The 17,665-nt window shown below is 43.3% G+C and overlaps 1 protein-coding gene across 1 annotated transcript in view; it reads left to right on the forward strand.

Annotated features, from left to right (window-relative positions):
• The first annotated feature begins 339 nt into the window (after positions 1 to 339).
• The window catches only part of ctnnal1 (catenin (cadherin-associated protein), alpha-like 1), a 64,251-nt gene continuing 46,925 nt past the window's right edge, over positions 340 to 17,665 (forward strand). The window contains exon 1 of the mRNA XM_036516234.1: positions 340 to 732. Within this exon, the coding sequence (XP_036372127.1) occupies positions 637 to 732 (96 nt within the window). The 5' untranslated portion in view covers positions 340 to 636. The remainder of the gene's footprint in view (positions 733 to 17,665) is intronic.

Genomic DNA, 17,665 nt, shown 5'->3' on the forward strand with positions numbered 1-17,665 from the left:
TGTGAAAACTCACATAAATCATAGTCGCACTATTTAAATAAGGAAAATGCACAGACTGTACAAACTAAAGAGAGCACGGTATCTGTAATGTATACAAACATTCAATAGTTATGATTAACACAAATAAAATCGCACGGCAGCATCGGTCATACAGACCCCCGCGTGTATACAGACGAACGTGAGATAAATGGTTAAGAATCCCGAAAGGGTGTTGAGTTGCAATGGGAATATGAAAGAACAGAACGGCTCTGCGGAAAACTATTGAATGGCAGTATGTCGTCACCAGGCTTTGAGTGTGTTCCAAGCAGGGCAAAGTCAGTCACCGCTCGGCTTCTCCCGGATAGTGTTTCGAGTCTTGCTGCAGTAGACCGCACAGTGCAGTCTTCGTTCCACCAGCTTGCTGTAGTTGGGTGAACTACATGGACATTGTCAGGGGCACGTAGCTAGGGAAACTCATCAGAATACGACTGGATTACAAGTGCACGACACTTTAGTGGGCATCGGATGAAAACATCGCCAACACAAGTCTGGAACAAGCTGATCTGTAACGGTAACAGCATCTCCTCCCTTCACCAAGAATAAGCAAGATATCCGAAACACTCACCTGTGCGGTGCAGAGATTACAAATCGGCGGGAATGGCTTCGTCTCCTTGCGGCAATAGTAACTTTGATTCGGGGCTGGAGATCAAAACTCGTTCGGTAGAGCAAACCCTCATCCCGTTGGTTTCTCAGGTGAGTTCACCGTCGCTTTGCAGTCTAGATAACCCATCTCGCTACACTAAAACCAGTAAGACTGCGAATTCTTTGAATTTACACATGCTGTCTTAATTTTTCCATCGCACGATCGAGCATTTACTATGTAGTGCCAGTTTGTACAGCGCCTGCACACTTTTGGTTGCGGTGTAGGAACTTGGCTAGCTAGTTATCCTTTGAAAGTTACGTGTTAATTGGCCACGTAAGTAACAGCATCTAAATTATTTAAATATATTACACTTTTTGCTTGTTTGCTTGCATCAAGGCCGCAGCTAAGTGAGTGTTTTAAATCTGGCTCAGAATGGACACTATTCGAAATGCTTTACGAAAGAGGGCATATTATAAACATACACAGAGGTGTAGCTAATTGCTAACGAGCTACGAATTTAACTGTTAAAAGTGTTAAACTTTACAGTTTATGAAAGATGATAGCTAGCTAGCTGCAGTAGGTACATTCTGAGATTTTACCTAGGTCCGCTTGTTTGGCTGAGGCCCAACTTGGGTCAAACTCCATGAAACAACTTTTGTTTGAAAGAGATGTCACAAACCCTGCATTGTTATCGCAGTAACATGATTTTCAGATGAAAGTTCAACATTGTTTACTAAATACTCGTGCGACTATGAATAATTTATTTGTTAGATGCTTGCGGTTTTGTCCTGATCGTAGTTTTGGAAAGTGACTCCATTACACGCTCGTCAAAATTGTATGAATTCCGCTGTTGTTATAGTCCACAGCCTGGAATTGATTGCATTTTACTTATGATAGATAAACATATTAGTTGATTACTTGCACAAGGTAACTTTCAGACTAGCTCGTTTTCTTTACCCAAATGAACGTGCGCCTTAACATTATTTCATTGGTACTTTGTCTAATATTGTTAACCAGTTATTTATTTCATTTTAAGTAAACACGTAATATGTTTGTTAAACTCTAGGGTTGCAACTATCAGTTAATGAATGGTCCGAATTATCCCCTTGTTTACATTCGGTTCGGATTTGTTTTCTAATGGAACAGTAGCTTGCTGTCGCTATACAGGACCCTCACGATTTCATGATGAGAGTTTTCTCCCTTGTTAAATACAGGGCAACAGAAATATTTGCATGTTTAAAAGAATTTAAACATTCAGCCAAGTGTAGACTGTGTTGCTTCATAATTAAAAACTGCAGTCCCAAAATCCATTAAATCAGATTAAGCAGTTCAAAAGATTGCGTGATGTTCCCAGGAGTGTTTTTCCCCCATCATAAAAGCATAAAACCATGGAACTCGGGGTATTTGAAGTAGAGGTTGGTGTTACCACTTGTGCTGCCTGTGGTAGCACGTGCGATATTTTACAGGGTATTTCAAATTGTGTCTGAACCAAGTGAAAGATCAATACTCATGAAGCAGAAACTCACTAGGTTAAATGAATACGTAGCACTCAAACCTAAATGTTTATGGGTGGGTCAGAACAAGGTTGGTCTGTATCATGCCACACATTTAATGAAGTCCAGATGCCCTCAGCAGGCTATTTTTCTCTCGAAAGCATTTATGCTCATCACACCCAGTAGCCAGTAAACGTGAATGGGAAAAAGGTGTTCCAAGTTATTACAAACACAAAAGCAAGAATTTGCATACTTTGCACACATTCTTGTCTTTAATGTCAATGTTCCTAGTAACAGTGGGGGTGTATAAGTCCTGTGACTTCATAATGTGACACTTTGTTTTCTTTTATCCTGCTTCTTCTGGCCTCTTCCTGATGTCAAGTTAAAGGATACTATTAATGTTTTGTTTTTAGTGTGTTATTACAGTGTCATGACTGGCAACTGTGAATTATAATTTTCACTGGCTGTGCAGTTCTGTTGGTTGTTGTTTTAAATTAGCCTCTGTAATCCAATAGAGTCGTGTAGCTTTCCCAGGGAAAGCATTTTTTGTGCTGTGAAGACCACACAGAAAGGCCTGCCTTACCCATCTGCTGCAAGACGTCCGTCCGTTCCCATCTCCTGTGAGAGCTCAGTTAATTTGAGCCATTGTCAACAGTGCCAGATTAGAATGCAGGTTATTTTCATGGTTTCTGTGACGTTCACTGCTGAGGGGGGGAAAAAAACTCACGGCTGTGGAGAGAACTGCATGCAATTTCGCTTTATCTGCAGTAGATTAAGCTTGACTAAGGCTTTGTCCTCAGGATGCTGTGAGCATTCACAGTTCGTGCCTTTATCTCCGACTTCAGTATCAGGGAAGATGTGGGCTTTGCTTGAACCAACGCTCCAGCGCAATTTACAAGCAAGTGGAATTCCACTTTCACCTGAATGAGATGCCTGTGAACTTTTATTTTTTCTCTTCAGCTCAAATTCACCTGTTAAGGGACATGATTCACTTATCATGGTTGAGCTCGCTTTTGTTGATGTATCCTTTCACTTCAGTCTAAGGGCGCGCAAATGGATTGTAGCACATCCTTCTATTGACACTTCCCTTTCAGGAGATTACCAGCAGGCCTTTGAGGTGGCGTTACTTGTTTGTCAATAAGTGGTGTTTTGGAAATGATAAAGCCACTTGTGGAGCCAGAGCAGAAAGGGAAAAAGGGAGATGGGTGATTTGCTAATCGCGTGACATCTTACTTTCAGAGCCACTGAAAAAAGGGTCACCTATTGTATTAAGTGACAGGAGTCCCTAACAATGCAGTTGCTAAGTGGCCAGCCAGAATCGTCTTTTGTGCTGTTCAAAGCAGGAGCTTCCTCCTGTTGTTGGGAGCCATTTTGAAAGGTAACATGTTCACACCAATGAGGAAAGGACAGTAACCCTCAACCTGGGGAGTGGGTTTTGTGTGGCCATTTTCAATGTGGGTGAGTTGCTTGACAATTGTTTTCAGGAGAGGTACAAGGTAGGTGGCCATGGAAAGCAATGGCCTAGCTGTTTGCAGGCAAGTGAAAGACCTTACCCGTAACCTTGGGGTTTTGCATTTTAATTAACAATGTATCCAACATCCTGTTCTTCATTTCACATTGAGATGAAGTAGAGCACCAAGGGGAGATCAGACAATGAGAGAAATCATTGAATTGAAGCAAATTACAGCATTTTCAGGAGTGATGGATTGGAATGGCTTGTGATGTATCAAACATAGATGAATGGAAAGTCCAAAGTTACTTGGTTTTAAGTTGTTAGTGTAGAAATAATAAAAAAGGAAAGCTTTTTTAGAAACCATTTTTAAATATGACTGGTTCTTAGAAGACCTGTATTTAGCACTGTGTAGACTAATAAGCTCCCTCTGTACACACAAACATTTGTGGAATACATTTTCTCAGCCTGTGTCTTTAGGGTGGGAATTAGCAGTCACACAGTCCATGCCTAGTCACTCATTTCCAGTGTTCAATGCAGTTTTTTCCCCTTTTGTGCATAGAAACGTACATGACCTAGAGATCAGATATTGCACGGGTTCTGTTTCCACCTTGTCTGGACAGAAGATGATAGCTGGAAGAAATGAAAGGAGCTGTGCCTTGGAAAAAGTAATGAGAGGGTGATTCAGTTAGTCTCATCCAATCCCCCTCAGCTGCCTCCACCCCGCCCCTGCCCAAATATGCACTGTAGTCGCATATCTCTGCTGATCTTTCATGCCCTCTGTTATCAGTCCCTCCTACTCCTGTGCAATTAGTGTGCTCTGAATCTTCAGTAGACTCCCGGTCTGATAGGTACACACAGCGGAGGTGAGTGGAACCAAAAGAAGATTGCTGTCCGCAAACAGTCTTTGCCACGCCTCCCCTGTTACTGAAGACGCATTTGAGTCTGAGTTCTTGTGCTGCCAAAAGGGTTGCAGTAAACCTTTATATACCCACCCCCCACACACAAAAAAGCATCGTCCCGTCTTGTTATTTCATAGTGCCTTTCTGCCTGATCCCTCTGAGCCTATTCTGGAGAGCCAGATGACTGTGTGGGGTGCTTATCTCCATTTAAACACAACTCTGGGTCTTTAGGGCATTGGCAGCACAAAATATTTTTCCATCATCAGTGAAGGAGAGTGGAGAGGTCTGCTTTAGGGACAGGCACATAAACGGCAACTGCTCTGTCACCTTTCTCTGGGAAGTCCATTTACAAAGTTCCCACACCCTTTCTCGCCTCTCTTTAGCAGATTGATCTTCATGGGCGTGTGACGTAATGACTCGTATGGAAAATATACCCTATAACTTATCTTTCCCCACATATTTTCAGGTGTTTATCTTGATTGCCTGTTGGAAGGGGTCAGGGAATCATTTCTGTTTTTCCCATCTACACTGATGCCTTTTTTTCATTACTTTTGGAAATGGTGCACAGTGCTCCCCGTGACAATTGGATTGTAAACGCTGTAACTTTTGTAAACAGTGGTTGATTAATTTACAAGTGCAGTGGAGGTTGTTTTAAGCCATGGGTTTTATAGCCCATATGGTCACATGACCCTTCCCAAAGAAGGCACTCGGCACCAACCCAACATGATGCACTTTGGTTAGTTGGAACTGTAGGGAAAGGATGGAGATGGTAAGGACAAGAAGATTGATTACATTTGAATGCATGGTGGGAGGTTCAGAAGCTTGCGAGCATCAGCACGCATAGAGCAAAAGTAGCTGTCTGGCCACGTTTCTGTCTGATGCTCTGTCTGATGCGAGATGTGAGTAGTGGGACTTGGTGACAGTGACCCCCAATGTGCGACTCCGCCCATGGGAAAATGTTGGCGATTGCCAATTTTTCCCAGCGCAGGACTCACTAAACACCTCTTCCGCATGCAGTTAGCCTGCGAGGGGACGGTGCGTTCGTGATAGAGCAGAGGGTATTATCTGTACACATTAATACCGCAGATCTCGTGATAAGGTCTGGGGGTAGCGCTATTGGAATGCACACCGCACTCTTTGATCTGACTGTTTAATCTTGGGGCTTCTAAACTCCTGTGGCACACCAGCCTTGTTATTACGTATTTGTGCTGGCTCTGGCCTTTTTCTGCAGGACTAAGCACGGCATAAAAAAAAGATTTGCAGCTATAATTGGACTAAAATCCCTTTTCTGTCTTGGTTTGTTACAGCTGCTTTTCATGCTTGTATGAGTTTGGTGCCACTCGCACTTTCTTCAAATTGAACTATCAAGGGTCTGGGAGGAGATTGAAAGGTTTATTTGTTGTTTAGAAAGGTAAGTCAACAATCTGGATGAGGAACATTGGATATAATTGGATGTTGAGAAGGAGGGGCGACTTGTACAGTGTCTTGAGCAGATTTGAGAAGATGAAGCAGACTTTTTTTATGAAAGCATTACGCTACATTTGCATAGCAGACATCATCCAGAGTGAAATACATAGCTTGTAAATTCTACATGTTATTCATCGATGCAGCTGAATATTTATTTAGGCAATTGAAGGTACCTTGCCAAATGGTAGAACAGAAGTTCCCTACCTGGGAATTGAACCTGCAACCTTTGGGTTGTGAGACCTGTTACTTAGTACTGTGCATACTGCTACCAAAGTACCGCTTTGCAGTCATTTCTTCACCATCATGTGGTGTACATAGTGCACTTCTGCTTGGCAGTGTCTCTGCTTGGCGTGTTGATGCTGAACAGCTCAATACAGCAGCTGGAAGTTCTCATTAAACAAATGTGCAGCTGGGCAGAGTTGTCATGGCAGATCAAATGGGTTGATGGCCTCAAAGAAATTAATGTGCTTCCATAGTGTTTCTGTAGTTCCTCCCCCTGGAAAGCACACGTGTTCAGTGCTTTATGGCAATTTCCATTATAAAAATGTGCCATGATAAATAAAGCTTGACTGGTTAGTTGATTTCGGGCCAGGCAAAACATGCACCAACCTATGCTTAATGTGTATCTCAGTTGAGAGAGTCTGTGATTTCCACATGCAACATAGAGACTAAGTGTCTGTACATCCACATGACATTTTGCTAAGAATTTCTGTCCAAAAAGATGTCTTTCATATGAATATACTGCCTGTGCAAACCTCCTGTCTAATGTTCAATTAGCTGTATTTATGGATTTCTTGTTAGAAGGAGTTTCTGTAGTGTTGACACTGCTTTCATTTGTTTATCATTTGAAATATATTGTGCCAGAAAGAGGCTAAGTGAACTTCAGCCTTCTCATCAGATAGCCGTGATTGGACACCCCGTGCTGAGAAAAGCGAGGAGGTGATAGATACCAATTTGGATAGAACTGGTGCTACTGAAGTGTGACGCCGACAAGCATTGATCACACAGCAGATGTGTAACAGACTCGCTTCCTGCAGTAACGACAGATGAGTCCTGAACCGAGGAGGATCACAAAACCGGACGCTTTCCGGCAAACGGGGCGTGGTGCGGGCGCGTGCTCTCCCATTGTGTCCCCTTCAGGCAGAGGTGCAGGAGTGGGGGGGGGGGGGGGGGGGGTGATACAGTAACAGATAAGATCTTCACAGTCTACTTCAGCCCAACTATTCGAGTCTTGGCGGGCCCCATACTGGAGGCCCACATGAAGCCGAGCTACTGACGCACGCGGGAGACAAAAGGGTCCCCGTACACAGCAGAGCGCAGAGCAGGCAGGGAGAAGGGGAATGCCGTGCGCTGCGTTCACATCATGACCAACAATGCCTTCATTCAAGCTGCAAGCCTTGTAAAAATCTATTCTCAGGGAGGCCAGAAGCCTGACAGAGTTATGGAACCTTCCAGCCCTGATCTCAGACCTCAGACTCTGGATGTTCATATCCCTGTTAGCATGTGACTTCCCCTGGGGCTTGCCATTGGCTTAAAGGCCAAATGATTTTTGTGAAGAATAAAAGAGCTCAAAGAAGTGTTGAAAGTGAAAGTACTTTTTGCAAGCTAAATTGTTCTTGGTCAAATATTTAATTGATGAAGTAGCCTTTGTGGCAGAAGTTATGTACTGGTCCTTCACAGGAGAGTACTTCTTGACAAAAAGGTCTTTATACACAAACATGCAGTTTTGATTACTGTTAATTTTTTGTAGAGTTTGAGGTCACATCTGACAGTGGTTATTTTGCTCCAAATTTGTCTCATTGTTGAACTGTTCCCTTTTTTTGGCTAAGCCCAAGCGTCCCTCAGTGTCGTGTCACTCATGAGATTTTATTCTCTGGCTCTTTGAAAAATCATCTTGACATTTATCACAAGAACAATATCAGTAGATTCCTTTGCCATCAATGTACACTAACAATTGAAAGCTGGGATAGGTTTTGTCATATTAGTATTAGTGAAAGTCAACAATTGCGATCATTTTAAGTTTGCAATTATTGTCTAATTATTGAAATTGATTAGGACCATTCTGAAGTCAACGAGCAAGCCTATTTAAAATGAGAAAGCAGGGTACTTCAAGCACACTCTAAGTAAATGGCCTTGTGACGGAGACAGAATTCTCCGTGCAAACATGCACATAATTGTTGTATAGCACTATTAAATGCCTTGTCTTCGTTCACCCCAGTCTCTGTTGTCGTCACCTGTTTGCCGCTTGCCATCCCATCACAGGCCGCAAGGCTGATTTTTCAGTGCTTGCCCAACCAATCACTGTCCTGGTCTTTACCCTCATAGAATCACCCTTTGTGCCCTTAAGATACAAAACATTTACCTCCTGACTCTGTTACCCCCACTGCCCTCTTTGCAGGAAGGAGCACATATTGATCTGCATTTTTTAAAAGGTGATGCAAGTGCTGGTTACAGATGTCAGTGCGTTGACCTCTTCTGGATAATATACTGGGAGATCAGCCCTCGAGCACAGAGCAGTAAGAGAGGACAGCCTGTGTTTCAGTGTTGCCAAATCTGACCCAGCATAGCAGTCAGAATTTACTAATGTAATTGGCACAGGGAAATGCTTTCATAATTTTAACACCTGATACAACTTCCAAATATTCACTTACACTGATGTTTTGATTATTCATGCATAGTCATTTTTATGTGATTTTTAACGTACTCCACACCTGACATGAGTGAGAGGTGAGGAAATGCAGTAGCTTAACAAGCATGGTTATGTGGTTGCGGTGAGGTGACAGTGGCAACACGAGCTCCTTGCTCAAGAGCACCATCTGCAGAATATTTGGCTAAAATCTGCATAAAATCGTTGACAAAATTAATGATTTAAATTGGTGCTTTACTCCAGCTCTTGTAGGAGGTGTGATATTTTTGGTCCCTAACTCGTGTCCACTTCAGCTCTGAAGGACCCTGTGGGAAGGTCATCTAAGCGTCTTATCCATTCAAATGCGAAATGCATTCTGGGGTCTGTGTGAGTCTTCTATGAGCTGGTCGCAAAACCACAAAAGAATTTCAAGTGGGCTAATTTAACTTGTTAACAACAAAAATACAAGAAAGGCTCTCCGATGAGGATTCCCACTGTCATAAACATGAGAAAGAACACTTATAGCACTTCATGAAATTGCAGTTGACTTATACTCTATCTTGGTTCCATCACACCTGTTTGACTGCACTGGGGGGCCAAACTTGAGTACAGCACTTGAAAGGACCTATAGAGGCTGAGACCAAATAGAGTGAGAAAGACTGCTTGCTCTTCAGTTCACCTCTCTGTGTCAAACAGTGGCTCAGTCTCACCCCGGTCATATGTATTTCACATAGATGTGGCATTTTGGTGGTCCGGAGGTGAGCTCTTTCAGCAGTGCTAGGCGTTTTCCTATCCTCTTCATTCGCAGAAAATGGGAGACCCCCTAGACTCACGCACAGCAAGCTGCTCAACTCCAGACTCTGTTCCCTCGGGCATTGTGGGAGCGGTACAGCAGCATTGAGCTGACTGAGGGCCATGAGGTCATCTCTTTTTCAGTTCTACCCTCCGTTGTGGTAGCCGGTGTTACTGACACTGTTGCGATATGATTCATAAAGCAGTATCACAAAAGGGAAACATTTACATCTCCCAGTCTTGCCGGGGAATAATGGATTTCAGCCGTTTCCTTTTGAATTACTCTCACTCCTAACAGGAGTGCGTAGATTGTCATTCAGGACAAAGGTTATTGTGATAAAGGCCTTCGCTGAGTATTGAAGGAAGTGAGCCACATTTTCCTCCCGGTGGCACAGCTTTGTTAAACGAAAGTATTTCGGTGGTATGTCTCTTCCTCTTACAGCTCAGCCCTGTTTTTTTAAAACATCTCAGGTTGTCGCATTTGAAGGCCTCAGGATGCAGTGTTTTCCCTCTAGCTGCCTGCGGCATTCTCACGTTAATGACTCAGACAAAGCGATGGTGAATAAAATTACTCAAATAGATCATTAGCAGCTGGGTAACTGCCTCTCGCAGCGCAGTTATACCTACGCTTTCTTGTTAATGAATGTAGAAGCTGTTAAATCATACGCACCAGCTCCACTTCCACCGGTCTTCCGAGCGCAGGCCGATCAGATGTTCTCTAACGACACTGTTGCCCGGTCTGAGGAATTTAAAGAGCTCGTGACGAATACCCCACTTACAGTAATTACCCACGCACCATCATTTTCCCTGCCCATAAAGGAGGAAATAAAATGCCTAATTTGTCAATTCCTTGCCTGGGACAACCGCGAACAAACGCGGGAGGATCGCTGGCATGTGGCAGTCTGGCGTACCCGTCCTTAATGAGCTCATTCCTCTCCTGGTGCTTTAATAAACCAACCCCCCCCCCTCCACACACAGCTGTCTGAGCCGCAGAAAAATGGTCCAGACTCTTTTGTGTTTAATTGCTTTCTTTGGAGGGCTTTGGCCCCAGGAGCTTTTTAAAGGGCTTAATTGCATAACTGTAGCATGAGAGCTGCGGGCCACCAGCCCTCCAGCTGGGACATTGCTCACTGGGCAGTGGTTTTCCAAAAAAAAAGGCCCAAGGACCAAAGCTTGTGGGCACGCTAAGAACCTCTGCCTTCTGGTCACCCCCTTGGACCTCCAGGCAAACCTACTGGCCTGTATGTCCCCTTCAGTCTGACTGGAGTGTACTCTGTTTTGCTTCTTCACTGTTATTAGTTTAACAATAAATTCATGAAAAATATTCTATGAAAAATGAAAAAAAAACACATCACTTAGGCTACCTAAATTGCTTACTCACTGCTAAGGACAAAGCGCTCAGGGCTTAGATGGATGCTTAAGTCTTGGAGCAGTTGCATGGTTTCCCCTGCCGAGCATATCCTCAGCCACTGCTGCCGTGTGAACGCCTCTCCCGTAAGATTTTTTTTTTTAAATGTAAGTGTCTATTCTAAGTCTAAGTTTAAATTGTTCTACGTTGTGGAGTCAGTTGTGAACTCCTATGGGAAACATCCTACATGAGTGTCAGTAGCAAACACAGCATATCACTGAATCACAGTGAGACAGGACAGAGCCCACACCAGGAGCACCTGTATATCAGCAGGGACTTGACAGCAGTGCAGGGTCCTGGAAATACCAGCATGGAGGCCAACAAGGACACAGGGACATGGGAGTGAAGTTTCACCATGGGCCAGTTGAGCCTGTACCTCTGAATAGTTTAGAATTGCTGCGCATGAGTGGCCAAATTCCCAGGCACTGTGAATTTACTACCAGATACCAGGGATACGCCAGCATTCCCGTGGCGCCTGCATTTTTTTTTTTTTTTGATATAGCCGTCCCCTAAGGTGTAGTGTTCCAGACTTGTCTGGGTAATGATATGGGTTGTTGTAACCTTAGCCGGAAGCTACAGAGAGCAGTGAAAAGGTGAAAGGAACCTGCCCGGGTAGCCTGCAGCTGGTTCCACATGTACTCCAACTCCAAACAGAGTCGCAGAGCCTGCCTCTCTTTGCACTTCGAAGACTTGGTCCCAAGGCGGCTCTGGGGAACTTCAGTCCATAACCATCTTTCCCCAGTTCATAAGTCTATTTTTAGTGCGTTCAGAATTCAGTGGAGATTTTATCATTGGTTGCAGGGCCATTACATTTTACTGTTCGTCACTTGCCAGACCCTCTTATTCAGAGAACCTTAGAAAGCAAAGGCATGGAAGTGCATCTAATAAGGTTGTAAGAAAAAAAACAGTGCACACAGGCAAAGAGTAGACCTCATCTGTCAAGCCATCATGTAGCACTGTAGTAATTAGGACCATTGTCAGAACAGAGGTGCTATGAAAAGTTTCAACAACTAGTGCGATAACATCCCACAGCAATACGCAAGGGAAAGAAAGATTTAAGCTGTGATTAGACACGTCTATCATGGCATGTTATGGTACACAGGACTTTGTCCCACCTGGGTGGCGGAAGTTTTGTTCATCAGGGCCCTTTGCGAAGGTCTGTTTTTTCGTTTGTGGTATCAGAACCCCTCTCAGGCTATGATGATCATCACCGTGACAACCGGGAGAGATAAACACTGCGCATTCATTGGACATGAGTCAGGCACTGGGAGGTGGAGGAGAAGACCAAACAGTGGAATACAGAGTGTGGATTTACAGGAATCGTTTCTAATGTATTGGGTATAGCAACAAATGTAATAATGTGGAATTGGATATTTTTAGTCAAAAGAGTGGCATCCTTTTTTCCTCTTTTAGGGCAGTTGGCATGTGCATAATCACTTCTCAGACTGCTTGGGCCAGCTGGATTTGGGTCTGATTACACAATGCAAAAAAGTTTTGAGGGTACACAAAACTGGCTTGAAAGAAGAACCCCTCCCAGGACCACCACCACTACCCCCCTTCACTAGTCTGAAGTAATGAGCCAGTCATATAGCAAAAAAAAAAAAAAAAAAAAAAATAGAACAAATTTCAGTATGGCAGTAAGCGGGGGACACTGCGTGATTCTCTTTTGATGCTTGCAGCTTGAAAGCCAGCTATGTTTCCTGTGTGATATTTTGATTTAAAGCAGAGTCCTGGAGCAATTAGTTCCATCAATCATGCAACACTCAGTTCTGGTGGATTAGCACTGTGCCACTGATTTGCCCCTCTGGCATGCAGAACGTGTACTGGCTACAGGCAAAGGCCACTTTCGGAGCACGGCCCTGCACTTGAGCTTGCTATTGGCAAAGCATGAGGCCAGTCTGTGAGTGTGCTCGATACGAGCTTCAGCTTATCTGCCTAGAAACCCTTCCAAGTTGCCAGGCAGCTCTGAACAATAGGCCTATGTGGGCTGGAACAGGCCTCAGAGTGCCGAAAATCCCCCCTGCCTGGCTCAGAGGAAGAGCTTGGGCACGCACCCTGTGTGATTCTGGGGTGTGGGGACTGAAAGAGATACAGACGGCCTGCCGGAGGAAATGAAGAGAGGCTCCAAGCCTTTCCTCAAATCCCCATCAGATCCCAGCATGGGGAGCTTTGGCTCGAGATCTGCTGGATTCTCCAGTTTATGGGGGTTATTTTGAAAAGGATCTTTTAAGTTATATGGTATCCACACCCGGTTGCGATCCGACTGCAAAGTAATATGCTTATCCACACCAGTTTTCACACACATTAAAGAGGCACAGTTGCTCTCCAGTGCAGTAAGTGGCTTCTTGTCTCTGCTACACAGTTTTTTTTTGTGCATTCTGTGTGATTGTCCAGCTTGGGACATAGTGTGGTACCATGATTAAGGAACAGGGCTCATAACACAAAGTTTGCTGGGTCAGTTCCCAGATGGGCTGCTGTGGTATCTTTGGGCAAGGCACTTAACTCAGATTGTCTCATATTCATTACATTACATTATTACATTATTGACATTTAACAGAGGCTCTTATCCAGAGTGACTAACATAGGTTACAGTTTTTTTTTTTACAATGTTATCCATATATACAGCTGGATATTTAATGAGGCAGTGGGTTAAGTACCTTGCCCAAGGGTATAGCAGCAGTGCCCCAGTTGGGAACCTTTTGGTTACAAGTCCTGCTCCTTAACCACTATGCTATACTGCCGCCCCAGATTGTGTGAATGGATAACAACTAGAAATGATAAGATATGAAATTCATGTAAGATATGTTGGCCTCATTCACTCAGGGCAAGTGCACCTGCTAAGCAAATGCAATATGATGCTAAAATGTGTTTTGCTAATTAATGATTTCTGCCTCATGCCTACCAGGGCTGGAATCTATGCAGTAGCCTCACAGCCAGCCCACAGGTTTCAACTTTGGTGTTTATGAATATACATGCTGTATTTATTCATCATACTTTTTCGTCATATGTCATTGTAGAAGCCACAGCTGATTAATGGGCCCATTCAGCAGCATTTTATAGATGCAGTGTTAAGAGAAGCATTACATGCATACATAGATGAAACCATGCTGGTCGCTTTGGCCCTTGTCTGAAAAGTCTTTTGACTTTGGGTTATAAAAGTCAGGGTTCATCAAGGATGTGAATTACACAGCCAGTATTTCACCTCGTGTGTAGAAACACATGTGTCACATACCTTGTGCTGAACAGCATTGGCAGCTTACCAGTTTAGTTGTTCTGCTATTTATGTATTTGTGGTAGTAAGAGTCACACATGCCTGTAGCTTCTGCATGCAAACCCTGTGCTGTATCTGTGTGTGGCATAATGAAAGCGGACATCGCTGTCCCTGTGGTCCCCGGTGTCGCGTTCTCACCGCGGGCAGCATGTGACGAGTGACTTACTTGGTGCAGACAGCGGGACAGCCCCTGAGCTCTACAGCAGGGCTCAGGTGTCCAGCTTGGGGTCTACGTGTGCCGGCCAGAGGGGGCCATGGTGGGGGGGGGTGTCAGAGGTCATCGCTTCAAATGCATTGTCTGGATACACTTTAACAACCCCAATGCTGATGAATTGTTACAATTTTTGTGCCAACAAAAAACTGACTAGACGTTTAACATGACATCGACAGCTAGATTCCTACAGGGAGTCATCCTTTGACTGTGTCTCTCACTTCTGTTTCATGTCATGCTTTATCATTAGGCATGAGTTACAACATTAATGTGCCTTTTGAATAAATTTGTGTCAGCTCTGAGGGAATAAATTTCACAACTTGTGGTAATGGGCAGTGATTCACTTTTCTGGAATCAATATATGGAGTGAATCCATTTTAAAAAGCTCTTTCCCGTTCTTTCCCTTTCCCTCTTTCTTCCTTCCCGTCAAATTTTCCCCCTGATGGGCTTACATTTGATAGATTTATTTGCACTGGTGACACTAAATTTGGGTTGGTGCACCTAGGAGGAGACAGCATTGTCACGTTGTTTTGTCACCTCTGGCCTCAGTAGAGGAAAAATGTGTAGATATTTGACTTCTTCAGTTAAGGGTACTGGTGGTTCTGTCTGCTGCCTGCCACTGTGGGCTGTGGTGGATATGCTTACCTTCATAGTGTAAACCCCAGGTAGCCAAGTCAAAGAATGACTTGTGTCTCATCTGACTTGTGTAGGCACTTTCTACCCTCAGTAACTGAGCCTGGATCAGAATCAAACTTTTACACAAAACAGATGAATTTAGGAATGAGGATGGGCAAGCTGAGCACCTGAGTCATGTCTATCCTTGTAAGACCTTGTTTCTGTTAGTTCCCCTGAGCCATTTGTCAGCCACTGTGAAGCAACTGTCACACAACTGTGAAACCAAGCTTTACAACCTTTACGAAGCATCTGGCAACAAAATCCAGCTCATTACTGATCTGGGTGACCAGATCGACAAGTCGTCGTCATTAGCACTGTCCAGGTGCCACTAGAGCCTCATCCCATGTGACAAATTGCCCAACTGAGAAGACGCAGAAGCTAAATGGGCAATCAGTTTCACTGAGCGAAAGTCATTAGAGTAGCGAATGCTTAACACCAGATGAAAAGATGAGGGAGCACTAATTGCCATAATCCCTCCCTGCCTTTATTCATCCCTACTTGTGAATGTGTGTTGTAGTTTCAGCACAAGAAAGCAAATGTGAGTCAATGAGACCTAACGATCGGTTCAAGGAATGGGTGAAAGCTCACGGTCTCTGTGTCCTGGGCGAAAGCATTTGTGATGTCTCGCCAAGGATGAGGTGACAATGCCCAGGCCTCGTCCACGCAGACAATTTCTTGAGGTCCGTTCAATTTGTCTTTCTCTTTGAAAGTTAATCAAAGAGGGTAATCCACTTGTAATGGGAAGTTGAGCTAGCTGCAGGCTGTGGTATCTTGTAGCAAGTTTTCACAAAGATTACATACACTATGATGCAGCCAAAAGTCTTTTTTTTAGCAGATACACTTGTTCCCAACGAATTTTGAGAATTATAATCTGCATATATATGTGTGTGTGTATATATACACGTATATACACGTATATACACGTAATATCATTCGATTGCCATACCGTGTCCTTACATGAGGAAAGAAGTAGGCGATATAGTAAAATGCAATGTTGCATTACAATAAAAGGCTGTTATAGTACTTTCATACCTTGCAAAAATAAGCAGTAACACACAGTTGGATAAGATCAAATAAATGGCTACTTTGAAAAGAAAACAGGGCATACCAATCCTAAAAGGAATTGCTTGTGTGCTGTAGTAGGCCTTGACTTGGATTGTTGTATGAATCTCTGTAATTTGCTCGACGCACTGATTTTCTAAAATGCAAGCCCCTGTGATTTTTTTTTCCTGAATTGAGGTCACAAGGGAAGATAAAAACACCAAGGACATGGTGGACTGAGTGATGTTAGGAAGGCATTTATTGCCTTAGTCGTGTGTTAAACATTATGCTGTTGCTGCTTAATGGTAGAGAATTTGAAGCTGTAGATGCATTTGCAAATCCAGTAAGACTCTCCTCATAGAATTTGGTCTTGTTGCGCTGTTTGAGTATTTTTACAAGAGTCCAGTATATTCATTTGAAATCACAATCCAAGGACTGTGTTGTGAGCCCACAATATATCATTAAGCCCCTAAGTCTAATGGGCATGTATAGCAGCATTTTATAGTTGGAGACATTATGGGAAAGAATTTGTTTTTGGAATGTTATGAGATGAATGGCTGTTGTGACACCTTTCTGTCTGTGCATTAAGTGAAAATGATAAACAATATGGAATCATTTCATTCAGCCTTGCCCAACACTTTGACTGCAAAATCCAGACTCAGGTCATAATCAAACCTGCATAAATCTTTGAAGGAATGCATGAAAAATACATGTAACGTGAGCTATATAAGAACGTTTTTACTTATATATGAAAAGCATGAAAAATGTAAAAAAAAAAAAAAGAAATCAGCAGACCTTTCACATGCTTTTCCTTCAAGACAAGCTCTTAGCAACCTTCAGTCACAAAACTTTGTTACAGTCTCGAGGGTGAGACGTTATGAACTTCAGTATCTACCTTGACAAAAATGAAATGGGAGATTATGAATAATCCTAGGGCCCTTTGACTGTCCCCACCCCCGAACTGGGGCTGTGTGGATGATGAACGGTTATCAACTCAGAACATGGCAGAAATCTGGCTCTCAAGCATCTTTCATGTATTTATTATTTTTTGCCAGACCGCTTATAATGTTTGGGAAACTGCAATGGACCATGCAATGACAGAGTGGGATCCCAACCAATTTTGAAGATTTCTAGACTTCCCACATTAGGTGGTTTATTCTCTTCATATGTGTTTATGGAGGCTCTGATGTGTTCTTCAGTTGAGTAATGTACATCTCTCTCTCTCTCTCTCTCACACACACACACACACATTCTCACAAGTATTTACATAATAATACATTTACTGTATAATTACTATATTTTGACTAAACTCAAGATTGTAGCATCATTCTGAGTGTACAGAATGATGATTTGTGTGTGCATAACCATATCAATAGGTGGGCATTCCTCCCCCTCATCTCATTAAAGTCTGACTGCAAACTTGCATTTGATCAAAGAGGGCATCAGTGATAGATTTCAGTCAACATCCTAATGTATTTTTGTTCTGACAATGAAAAGTTCAATATTGACTTTAATTAGACAACAATACAGCATGATCTTTGACATCTGTCACTGTCCAACCGGTAAAAAAATGTCCAAATTGATTTTTTTCCCCCTTGTTTAATTGCTGCCGGACGCGACACTGTGGTCAATTCACTGCACCTAGAGCGGGCATGTTGCTCAAAGCCTCTTTCAGTTCAGAAGCTCAAAACATCTTCCCATCCCTCG

The sequence above is a fragment of the Megalops cyprinoides genome, chromosome 21 (assembly GCF_013368585.1).
Source record: "Megalops cyprinoides isolate fMegCyp1 chromosome 21, fMegCyp1.pri, whole genome shotgun sequence".
Lineage (NCBI taxonomy): Eukaryota > Metazoa > Chordata > Actinopteri > Elopiformes > Megalopidae > Megalops > Megalops cyprinoides.